At 52.1% G+C, this 12187-nt stretch overlaps 1 protein-coding gene across 2 annotated transcripts in view; it reads left to right on the forward strand.

Annotated features, from left to right (window-relative positions):
* The window catches only part of Slc12a5 (solute carrier family 12 member 5), a 39149-nt gene that overhangs the window by 24211 nt on the left and 2751 nt on the right, over window positions 1-12187 (forward strand). For both annotated transcript variants that reach the window (XM_051143798.1, XM_051143797.1), the window contains exons 12-21: window positions 2749-2923; window positions 3466-3584; window positions 3911-4009; window positions 4974-5093; window positions 5579-5683; window positions 6823-6991; window positions 9139-9334; window positions 10479-10648; window positions 10977-11108; window positions 11827-11934. In XM_051143798.1, coding sequence (XP_050999755.1) covers window positions 2749-2923; window positions 3466-3584; window positions 3911-4009; window positions 4974-5093; window positions 5579-5683; window positions 6823-6991; window positions 9139-9334; window positions 10479-10648; window positions 10977-11108; window positions 11827-11934 — 1393 coding nt within the window. The remainder of the gene's footprint in view (window positions 1-2748; window positions 2924-3465; window positions 3585-3910; window positions 4010-4973; window positions 5094-5578; window positions 5684-6822; window positions 6992-9138; window positions 9335-10478; window positions 10649-10976; window positions 11109-11826; window positions 11935-12187) is intronic.

Consider the following 12187-nt stretch of genomic DNA (forward strand, 5'->3'; position numbering starts at 1 on the left):
TCTTTGTGAGTTTGAGGTCAGCCTGGTCTACAGAGAGAGTTCCAGGACAGGCAGGGCTACACAGAGAAACCCTGTCTCAAAAAACCTAAATAGGTAGACAGACAGACAGACAGACAGACAGACAGACAGATAATTTATTTCCTTTAATTCCAGCACTCAGGAGGCAGAGGCAGGTAGATCTCTGTGATTTTGAGGGCGAGCCTGGTCTACACAGTTAGTTCCAGGGCAGCCAGGGCTATGTAGAGATCCTGTCTCACCTCCAGTTTTATTTATTTGTCATTAGTGCGTACGTATGATGTTGGGGGGCACGGTGTGCATATGTGTGCAGGTGCATTGCGTGTCATGGCACATATGTTGAGACAGGTGACAACTTTGAGGAGTTGGCTCTCTCCATCCACCATAGATTCTAGGGGTCAAACTCAGGTCAAAACACTTTGCATCTATTTGTCTGTTAGTTTTAGAGTAGTTGACCTCTATGCATCTCAGTTAATCCTATACCTCTCATGATGCTGCCAAGGGTCCATGCTTGAAGAACAGGCACTTTTAGCCACTTCTCATCTCACTGGCCCCCTTTTAATTTTTTATTTTCCTTTCCACTTTCAACATTGAGTACAGATCAGACAACTAGGAGGGCAAAGGCATTACAGGCAGTAAGGACATTTACAAGAGTGAAGAGGAGAAATGACCACGCTGTGTATGTGTGTTCGTGTGCACTTGTGTATTTGTGCACGTCCATGTGCACACGTATGGCTGTATTGGCTTCTGTGTCCTGGCCCCTTGTTCCTGGAGAGCATGTGTACACACAAGGATCACGGGAGGGAAGAGGCTCACATTAGCACATTGGCACTTTGACCTCTTGATGGCAATGAAATTGGGTCATGAGGCTGAAAATGAAGGTGGGGGCCTGGCTTTGCCACAAAGAAATTAAATTTCAATTTTGTTTTTAAGAAATGGAGGCAACTGAAAGGTGTGTGTGTGAAAATTGTGCATATATGACTTATTTTAGAGCAGTTTGGCTTCCATGCATCTCATTTAATCATAGGCCTTCTGGGAGCTTGCTAGCAGTTCCTCCATCCATAGCTCTCACCTGGAGTTTGAAGCACCTCAGCAATGCCCCTCTGAGCAGCTCTCCAGGGACAGGACTCCCAAGCTGCAGAGGCAGCAGCCTTTCCCACCTTCCCTTCCTTCTCTTGCCTTGACCTCCTCTCCCCTCCCCTTACTTTTCTTTTTCTTTCACCTTTTAAAACCATTTATTTCGGGGGCTGGAGAGATGGCTCAGTGGTTAAGGACACCACCTGCTCTTCCAGAGGTCCTGAGTTCAATTCCCAGCAACCACATGGTGGCTCACAACCATCTATAATGTTATCTGATGCCCTCTTCTGCGGATAAAACACTCATATACAATAAATAAAATATATTTAAAAAAAAACATTTATTTCGCTGGGCGTGGTGGTGCACGCCTTTAATCCCAGCACTCGGGAGGCAGAGGCAGGCGGATCTCTGTGAGTTCGAAGCCAGCCTGGTCTACAAAGTGAGTCCAGGACAGCCAAGGCTACACAGAGAAACCCTGTCTCGAGAAAAAAAAACTCATTTATTTGTTTTTTATTTGATGTATATGAGTGTTTACCTGCATGTCTGTGTACCACATACATGCCTGGTGCCTATGGATGTGCTGGAGCCACCGGGGCTGGGCTTACAGGCAGATTGTGAGCTGCCATGTGGGTGCTCGGAACAAACTCAGGTCCTCTGGAAGAGTAATCAGTGTTCTTAACAGCAGACCCATCTGCCCCACCCACTCCCACCCCACCCCCCTTTCACAGGTAGGGTTTTGCCTCATTGCCCAGGCTGTTCTGGAATTCCTGGGCTCAGGGAGTGTCCTTCTGCACCAGCCTCACAAGTGGCCACACCTCTTCTGTTTTGAGATGATGCCATTGACATAGAATTCTTGCCTTTGATTTTTTTTTTTTCCCCTTTTCTTTTTGAGACAGAGTTTCCTCTGTGTAGCCCTTGCTGTCCTGGGAGACCAGCTGTTTCTGTAGACTAGGCTGGCCTCAAACTTAGACCTGCCTGCCTCTGCCTCTGCCTCCTGAGTGTTGGGATTAAAGGTGTGCCTGGCCTAATCTTTTTTTTTTTTTTAACCATTAATTTATTTATGAATGTGCACGCATTCGCATGTGCACTCATGTGTGTTATGTGTACACATTCGAATGTCTATGCCATAGTGCACATGCGGAGGTCAGAAGACTACTTGAGGGAGTCAGTTCTTTCCTTCTGCCATGTGGGTTATGGGATGCAGCAAGCGCCCTTTCCTGCGAAGCTGTCTTGCAGGCCTCTTTCTATTTATCCTTATACCATCAGCATATAATGAAGCCAGAGCGCCTGTTTAAGACATGGAGATGGTGCAGTCCCATTTAACCAAATTGACTTAACTTGCTTGTGGCTGCCATGCTAACACCTGACCGTTTATTAAAATTGCATTCATACCCCACACTAGGCACAGTTTTCACATCCTGACTTCCTGTCCTCCCAGCGTATGCATGAGGAAGTTATGGAGATTCTCATCTTACAGCTGAGAGGGGTTGGTGATATGCTCAAGGCTACTCAGGCAGGAAGTAGCAAGGATACTTAGGAAGCCTAACCCTGTAGTCAGCACCCTGTTGGGCAAGCCATTAGTCTGGGGAGACCTATTCTGGAATCTAGGTGGCATTGTTCACCCATCGTCTCTGACCCCTTATTGTCTCTTCCCAGGTTTGGGGAAGCTGTGAATGGCAACCTGGTGGTGGGCACTCTGGCCTGGCCATCTCCCTGGGTCATTGTCATCGGCTCTTTCTTCTCTACCTGTGGGGCTGGGCTACAGAGCCTCACAGGGGCCCCACGCCTACTCCAGGCCATCTCCCGGGATGGCATAGTGCCGTTCCTGCAGGTCAGTGTGAGAGAGCCGCCCAGCACAAAAGATCAGTCATCTGGGCCCCTGCCCAGGAGACACTGAACCGGGGCCATCACCAGCCAGCCCCCTCCTGTGTAGTGCCCCACAGCTACACTAAAAAAGAAGGGACCTCACTTGGGCTTTGGCCTGTGATCAGAACAGTCTCCAAACACTGTCTGCCCTCAGGGGGAAAATAGATAGAGCTCTTCTATCTAGGGGCCAGATGGGAAATCAGAGAGCCTGCCACAGGGCAAGGAAACACTCTCTTTTTCTGTGTTGCTTAAAGAAAAAGGTCTATAGAGCATGCAGACACATCTTGCCTAGCCCTTAAAAGCTTCTTTCCCTCTGGAGGTCATTTCAGTGTTGTGCATGGCATGGCAGTGGGGTGGGTGAGCCTGAGAGAGCCTGCCATTTACTTGGGTTCCCTAGATGGTACAGAATACAGTCATCTCTTCATACCCTCTCATTGGTTGTAAGAGTCCTGCCTCTACTTCCCTGGTGAAGGTTTCAGTCCCCCATGATGGCTGCTCTGTCCCCAGGTCTTTGGTCACGGCAAGGCCAATGGAGAGCCAACCTGGGCGCTGCTGCTGACTGCCTGTATCTGCGAGATCGGCATCCTCATCGCTTCCCTGGACGAGGTTGCCCCCATCCTTTCCATGTGCGTACCAGACCTGGGGCCCCGCTTGTGGGCCCTTCAAGCCTCTCTTCCTGCTATCCCCCCAACTACTACCACTACCACCCCCAGTGGTCACAGAAGTCCATCCTCTGTTGTATAGATTTACCCTCACCCACGTCAGAGTGTGCTGTGAAGTCTGGCCTTTCAACATGACTTGACACTTTCTCTTCCCTTTCCCTTACCTACCTCTCCCCCCAGTGTCCTGTTCTTACCCACCTCTCCCCAGTGTCCTGTTCTTTCTTCAAGTCTCAGTTTCTCTTTCTGTGCCTCCTGTATCTGCTTCACCTGAGGTCTGTTTTACATTCTAGGTTCTTCCTGATGTGTTACATGTTTGTGAACTTGGCTTGTGCAGTGCAGACGCTGCTGAGGACACCCAACTGGAGGCCACGCTTTCGCTATTACCACTGGTGGGTGACCTTTCCTGGCCCTTTCCCACAGAACCTCTTGCCTCTCCTTAGCCCCACCTCAGAGCTGAGGTCTTCAGGCAGGGTGTCCCATCCTCTCCAGCCTTTATATCCAGATAGCTCAAGGAAGGGCATAGAGAGGGTCTTGCGGTTGGAGGCAATGATGTGGCCCAGTCAGAAACAGCCTCAGTGACCATCTCTTCCTTGTCCATGATGCTCAACCTTTTACAATGTAGCATGGAGGCTAGACTCTGCCAAACTCGAATTCGCAGCCTGACTCTCCACTTGTTGGCTCTGAGAACTTGGGTTGCTGATGGAGCACTCTCCAAGCCTCCATTTCCTCAGCTGGGAAATGGGCACAACTGCCACACTCCCTCCCGTGTTTCTGGTGAGCATGTTGGCACCTGGTGCAGGGTTTCTCCCCTCGAGGGGGCCACAGGCCTCCTTAACGTGTTTCGTACTTTTTTTTTTTCCCCTGTGACGGAAAGGACCATGCTCACCCCACACAGGGAAAACTGAGTTCACAGCAGGTGACTGGCCCATGGTCTCCTGTAAGAGTATAGGATGATAGACTTTCATGAAGGCCTCCTGACTTCGGTCTTAAGGCTAATCTTGCTGCTGGCCTCTCTCTGGAAGGTCCTGTTTCTAGTGTGTCCATGGACCTCTGTCTTAGAAACCACAGGAACCCATCTATTTGGAGCTCAGTGGTCAGGTCTAAGGGACAGGAACTAGATGGGGCAGTGACTTGGGAGTTGGGTGGGGCATGGAGCAGTGTCCTGCCTGTGGCCACGTGTTAATTTAGAAAGTCCGTGTCTGCATGGCTCTCAGGGTGACAACTGGGTAGCATTCAGACCACCTGGACACCCATGACTTACCCAGGCCTTGCCTTGCCACCCTACTCTTGCTGCCCGAGCCCAGGCGTTCCCATCAGGCCTGCCAGGGTTCAGGGGCTCTCTTCCCTTTCCAGGACTCTCTCCTTCCTGGGCATGAGCCTCTGCCTGGCCCTCATGTTCATCTGCTCCTGGTATTATGCCCTGGTTGCCATGCTCATCGCTGGACTCATCTATAAGTACATTGAGTACCGGGGGTGAGTGCCAGGAGGTGGCCGGGAAGGTTGAGGGCGGGCAGGGTGAGGAACACAAAAGGCTGAGAGGTGACGGGATGGTAATACAGGCCTGAAATACAGGGATGCTGGTGATATGGGGGTAGGTTTGGAGATGAAGGTGAGGCTTTGAGAGATGGGCAAGAAAGCGCTGAGGTTTAGGAGTGACTTCAGAGGGACAGGTTATAGCCGGGTGTGGTGGCACATGCCTTTAATCCCAGAGGCAGAAGTAGGCAGATCTCTGTGAGTTTGAGGCCAGCCTGGTCTACAAAGTGAGTCCAGGACATCCAAGAATAAATAGAGAAACCCTGTCTCGAAAAAAGGACAGGTTACAGCTTGATTTGACTAAGTCAGGAGATGAGAGCGAGTTGGGAGAGATGGCTGTGTCTTGGGACAGCCCGTTCTGTGGGATGCTTTCTCCTGCCCCTTCTAGTTTCCTGGCCTCATGTGATCTCCTTCCTTGTCCTCAGGGCAGAGAAGGAGTGGGGTGATGGGATCCGTGGCCTATCTCTCAGTGCTGCTCGCTACGCTCTCTTGCGCCTGGAGGAAGGACCTCCGCACACCAAGAACTGGAGGTAAGTGGTGAGGGCACTTGGTGAGGGGTTCAGGGCACGGATGGCAAGGGAGCAGGGACCATATTTATCCCTCTGACTTTGGTTGAGTGGTACCTTCCCCTTCCCCCATCTCTCCTGACCCCTCCTTCCACAACACTGTGGTGGACTAAGTCCCAAACATTTGTTCTCCAAATCTATTCACCATGGCAGTCTCCTGGCCATGTGTTTGTCTATATTTGATCATTCCATTACTTGTGAAAAATAATTCTCAAACTCATGTTGTATGGCAAACTCTCTTCCTAGCTCTGGGGGTACTGCCAGCTCACAGATCTGTGGAGACGCACAGAGAGAGACAGATAGACATCACTTCTGTGGAGTCTGCTCTCTTGCTCTGAAAGTGGTAGGGTCTCCCAGGAGTCTCCAGACTAATGTCAATGTTTCTACTGAATGAAGGGGCCTAGGGCTTCTAGAATCTTCCCCTTCTGCCTCTCAGGTCAGGTACATCCTAAGTGGCTACAGCACACACCCAGCTTGGCATCTGCCTCCCTAGTTCCACCAAGGGTCAGATTGAAAGTCTGAATTATAGACATGCTACTAACCTGGGCCTTCCAGATGCTGGGCTTGGCGCTGCCTGTAGATTCTCAAGTGGTCAGCACATGGTCCAGCCTAGAATAGATACTTGGTGAATACTCTGGAAGTGATGGAGAGTTAGAGGGATGTGATGCTGTGTGCATAAAGAAGTGATGGGTAGATGGCTGGTAGGATGGATGGATACGCACGTACGCAGATGGGAAGTCTATCTGGGCGAATAGATGGATGTGTGAATGGACAGCAGGGTGTGTGGGTGTGTGGGCGATTGAGTGAATAATGCCTGGTAGGTAAATTCATCTGGGTATTGCTGGGTGATTGAAGGATGAGATGGAGGAGTGGGTGGTTGAAAGGAGAGATGAATGGGGTGGACAGATGGAGAGGTGTGGGGGGACGGCCGGAGGGCTCGCCGCTCAAGGGAACGGTTGTTATCCCTCCAGCGGGTTATAGTTGATAGGGCCGGTTGTGGGGGCGTAGAAGACAAATGGGTAAACTGATATTGGTCACGTGGTGGGAGGGTGGGTGGCAGGGGGAGGTGGTAGGTGGGTCACGTGCACCTGCACCCTCTTCAGGCCTCAGCTGCTGGTGCTGGTGCGTGTGGACCAGGATCAGAACGTGGTGCACCCGCAGCTGCTCTCCTTGACCTCCCAGCTCAAAGCAGGGAAGGGCCTGACCATTGTGGGCTCTGTCCTTGAGGGCACCTTTCTGGAGAACCATCCTCAGGCTCAGCGGGCAGAGGAGGTGAGGAGAGGCCGGGCAGGGTGGGCAAGTCAGGGTCTGAAGGGAGCTGGTCTTGCCTTCGGCGCACCTTTTGGGATCACAGGGCATTCAAGGATCTGTCTTGTCTGTAAAAGACAAGCCGGAGGGTCAGTGAGTGAGCGAGTGCCTTAGACTCCAACCTGGAGGAGCTGCGGAGATGGTCCAGTGGATGGAATGTTTGCTGATCTCGGGGTCCCTAGCCCTCATGTAAAAGCCAGGCACTGGGGATGCAAGGCTGTGGTTCTAGCACTGAGGGGGGCGGGGGGGGGAGGGGGGGTGGCATTGGCCAGCAAGGCTAACCAATCAGGGAGCCCCATGTTTAATGAGTCACTTTCAAAAAAAAAGTAAGGTGGAGAGTAGTTAAGAGAGACAGCTAATGTTGACCTCAGGCCTTCACATTCACGCACACGTGTGCACATGCACATATGCACAATTCAGCCTTCAGAACTGAAGGCTGATAGAGCCAAAAGGGCCCATTTTATGGGTAAGGAAACTGAGGCTTAGAGGCCAAGTTACCTAGACGCAGAAGCTACTGCCTGGAGGAAATCCTTTAAGGTGTTTCCAAATTTAGGGATCTTTGAGGTGTGGTAGTGCATCCCTTTAGTCCCAGTACTCCAGAGGCAGAGGTGGGTGGGTCTGTGTGAGCTTGAGATCAGCCTGGTCTACATAGTGAATTCCAGGACAGCCAGGGCTATGTAGAGCGATCCTGTCTCAATAAATAAATAAAGAAAGGAAGAAAGAAAGAAAGAAAAAGAAAAACAAATTTAAAAATCTTCTAGGAGGAAACCAAGGCCCAGAGAGGAACATCAGCTGGCAGGAAGTGTAGCTATGATTTGCACATGCCCCCTGGCTCTGGGTCACCTGCTTTTGTCACATCCACAAAGGAACATACAGAGCCACTGTGAATGGGGCAGCTGTGTAGTCATGAACTGCAGGAGAGTTATCTAGAACACAGTGGGAAGAAGAGGATGTGGGCTCTACCTAAGACTCAGGCCTGTCTTCCCTCAGGGCTATAGCCGCGAGTAGACAGAGAAAAGGGGGGCCCAAGGGAGGTAAGGTGAGATGGGGAGGGGCACCCCTAATGGCTTGTGACAGTTACTGTTTCTGCCTTACTGAGCTGTTCACACCAATCAATCAAGGCCCAGGGCTGGAGGCCGCAACTGGTCAGGACAACTCAACATGTACTGGCTGAGAGCATGCTGGGTACCAGGCTCTAGGCTAGGCTTAGGGCAGAGCAGGAGACCAAGTGCTAGCCAGAGGCCACAGGCGCACACAGAAGGCTCCAACCCCATTAGGCGCTGGTGACCGCTACACTGGCTTACTGACAACAGAGCAACATTACACATTAGGGCTATGATACAGGGCAGTGTCCCGAGCCCTTTCATGAATCGAGCTGTGTAATTCTCCTGATTCCTAAGTGGATCTGCCCGGCCATGGGACGATAAGAGTAGAGGTTAGCTGACTTGCCCGAGGCCACAGCCAGGAAGTGTCAGAGATGGAAATTAGCCTCTATTTGTTTGACATCAGGGCAGTGGTTGAGGGCAGAGCCTTTGCAGTGAGCCTCTTGGCTCTTGAGTCGTCACTCACATTACCAGCCTGTCCTTAAAGTGAGTCTTGATTTCTCTGAGCCTTGATTTCCTCACTGATAAAATGGGAGCAAGGAGAACCCATCCCTCAGTGCAGATCACACGTGCACTGAAAATGCTTTAAATTACATCGTGTGGCCATGCACAACAGCCTGGCTTAGCGGTGGGCTGGAAGGAGGGTGGTGTCTAGGCATTTGAGTCAAAGGAGGCAGCTTTTAATGGATGATGGGGTCAGGAGCATGCGAGGTGGTGGTGGTGGAGAGTGTGCTGAGCAAAGGATAAGTTAGAGCAGTTGTGGGATGCGGGGAGGTGGGCGGCTCAGCTGTGATGAGCAAGAACAGGGACCACAGATGATGGGGTACCAGTTTGGGTCCTAGAGTTGGAGAGGCTCAGAGCTGAGGTTCAGGAAGATGGGATAGATGCAGAGAGGGACAGAGAGAGGGAGGGATGGAAAAGAAGATGAGGTGGGGGAGGCTGTGATTCCCCAGTCCCAGCCCAGGGTGTCTGAGGCTGGCCCATATCTACACAATACCCTCCCCACAGTCTATCAGGCGTCTGATGGAGGCTGAGAAGGTGAAGGGCTTCTGCCAAGTCGTGATCTCCTCCAACCTGCGCGATGGCGTGTCCCACCTGATCCAGTCTGGGGGCCTCGGAGGGCTGCAACACAACACCGTGCTAGTGGGCTGGCCTCGCAACTGGCGGCAGAAAGAGGACCACCAGACATGGAGGAACTTCATCGGTACTGACGCGGTGGGCACAGGGATGAAGGTCTGGCCCTGGGATGCTTTGCTTCTGAGGGTTTTCTGAGCTCAGCATGAGTGTGGCTCAGCACACACAGGTGACACCACATGCCAGCTTCTGGGTCAGGCCCTGGGGGGGGGGGAACAGGGTAGCACAAGGGCTGCAGCATCACAAGTCACTGAGGTGAGGGTCTGTGTCTCAGCTCTGGTCTGTCCTAGATGTATCCAACTAACACTTATAGAATGCATTTTGTGTGCCAGGCAAGTTGGGGCTTTCTCTAACGTTCTCAAAGTCCCTGAGTGCTAGGCATTGTCATATGTGTGTTCCTGTGAGACTGAGACATAAAGACACAGGAATTCTTACAGTTAAATAGCCAGTAGCTGGGCCACACAGCTGAGAAGTCATGTTTGAAACAGCCAGAGGCTCCCCCTGTTAAGTCCAAACAGTTCTGTCTCCTTTCAGGATTCAGTGAGGCTGGTGGGTTCTTCGTAATCTAAAGAGGCATAGGCTGGGGAGGGGGCTCAGTTGGTAAAGCCCTTACTATGAAAGAATCCAGAGGTCCCCAGGCAGGGACAGGAGACTCTCTGGGATTCAGCTACCAGCCAGGCTAGCCTACTCTGTGAGCTCCAATCCAGGGAGGGCAGTTAGAGTCCTGTCTCAAACAAAGAAACAGCCACAAAGACCAACAAAAGCCCCCAACAAGGTGGACACCTCTTGAGGATCAGGGAAGAATGCCTGAGATTGATATCTTCCATTTGTATACATCTACACGTGTGCCCCCATGAACACACACACACACACACACACACACACACACACACACACACACACACACACACACACACGTATATATTAAAAAAAAGAAAAAGAGAGGACAGAGGACTTTATTCCCATTTAACACGTTGGGAAACTGAGACCAGGAGAGACTCCAGTTCTTTCTGACAGCTACATAGCCAGTAGATGATGCAGTCCAGGTAGTGCTGGTGTTCTGATAACCAAAGTCTAAGGCCAAAGTCAGATGGATTATGGTGGGTGTGGTGCTGGGTGCTCGGTGCTGGGTGCCAGGAGACTTTGTGGCTTTCCCTGGGTACCAGGAGGATTGGTCACTGTTGCCCTCTCGTCCCTTTTTTGGCCTTTCCAAGAACTGGTCCGGGAAACCACAGCCGGCCACCTGGCCCTGCTGGTCACCAAGAATGTTTCCATGTTTCCTGGGAACCCTGAGCGCTTCTCCGAGGGCAGCATTGATGTGTGGTGGATCGTGCATGACGGAGGCATGCTTATGCTACTGCCCTTCCTGCTGCGCCACCACAAGGTCAGTGTGCGCGCACGCGCATGCGTGCGTGCATGTCTGTGGTGTGGGGAGGGCTTGTGTGCATATAGGTACAACGGTGGGTGAGCTCAGGGCTCAGTCTCCACGCTTTGCCCTGGGGGTGGGGGAACTGACATGTCACTCTGATGGGCACACTGCTACAAAGGAGAGGGTTGTGCCTAGCACAGGCAAGGGGCACCTCAGATATGAGCAGGGGAATCTACAGACAGAGCCGTGGTGGGAAGAGCCCTTGGGGAAGACGGGCACATTGGCCAAGGGTCTCCTCACGGCCTCTGGCTGGACCCGTCTGGGTCACCTTTGATGCCCGCAGGTCTGGAGGAAGTGCAAGATGCGCATCTTCACCGTGGCCCAGATGGACGACAACAGCATCCAGATGAAGAAGGACTTGACCACGTTTCTGTACCACTTACGTATCACTGCGGAGGTGGAGGTGGTGGAGATGGTGAGGCTCCCGAAGTCTCAGCTGGGGCTCCTCCTATTGGCCCTAGCACCAATCAGGGCCACTCTAATACCCTTCAGCGGATGACACCGGATGCTTTTCCCTGTGGCATTTCATCCAGCCAGCCTTTTCACACAAGAGTATCATCCACCATGTTAAAGAGTGCCCCCTCTGTGATACTCTGCTCTATGCACTTAACAAGCAGAGACTCACATGGCCCTCCAGTGAGATGCACACACTAGATGATTTCATTCCCAATTACAACACTGAGGCACAGAAAGCTTCGGTGATTGACAGGGTGAGCGGCAGAGCCGGGATTCAAACCCAGGCAGGTACATCCGCTGTCCCACTCCTGTCTCTCCACCTCCTCAGGTGTGTCCTGCGGTGTTCACTAACCTACCCATGCACCCATTCATGTATTACCCATTCACCTAGGTATGTGTTCATTCATCTCCTGTTCTCCTCACCAACTTCTTCCCCCGCTCCCCCCGCCCCAATTCACTCAGGTAACTAGTTAATCAACCCGCCCATCAGGTCGCCATTTACACCCTCGGTTCTGTGTTAGGTGCACAGGCAACAAGCTGCCCTGCTTTCCCTTGCCTCCTACAACCTTGGTGCTAGGACATGTTATGAGGAAGCTGCAGGCTGGTGGGAGGGAGGGCCCCTGCCTCCCCACCTCAGCCTTTCGGTTCCAAGCTTCCGCTTTCTTCCTGGCCCATAGCATGAGAGCGACATCTCAGCGTATACCTATGAGAAGACACTGGTGATGGAGCAACGCTCTCAGATCCTCAAGCAAATGCACCTGACGAAGAACGAGCGGGAACGAGAGGTAAGGGTGCCCTGGCGTTGACTCTCAGAGCCACAGACTGCTTTGGACGCTGGGTCTGCACACGTGTGGGCGGTTCTGGACTGACATCCCTGGCCATCAGCACTGTCGAATTCACCGTAAGCACCCTTTAACCCCCATCACCTCCTGACACTGGGCTCTCCTGCAGGGGGCAATGATATGTGCATCGTCCCAGCCCCCTCACAGGGATGTTGGCATTGAGACAGACTTTCTCCTCTGTAGGAGACTTCTAGGC

The sequence above is a fragment of the Acomys russatus genome, chromosome 4 (genome assembly GCF_903995435.1).
Source record: "Acomys russatus chromosome 4, mAcoRus1.1, whole genome shotgun sequence".
Classification (NCBI taxonomy): domain Eukaryota; kingdom Metazoa; phylum Chordata; class Mammalia; order Rodentia; family Muridae; genus Acomys; species Acomys russatus.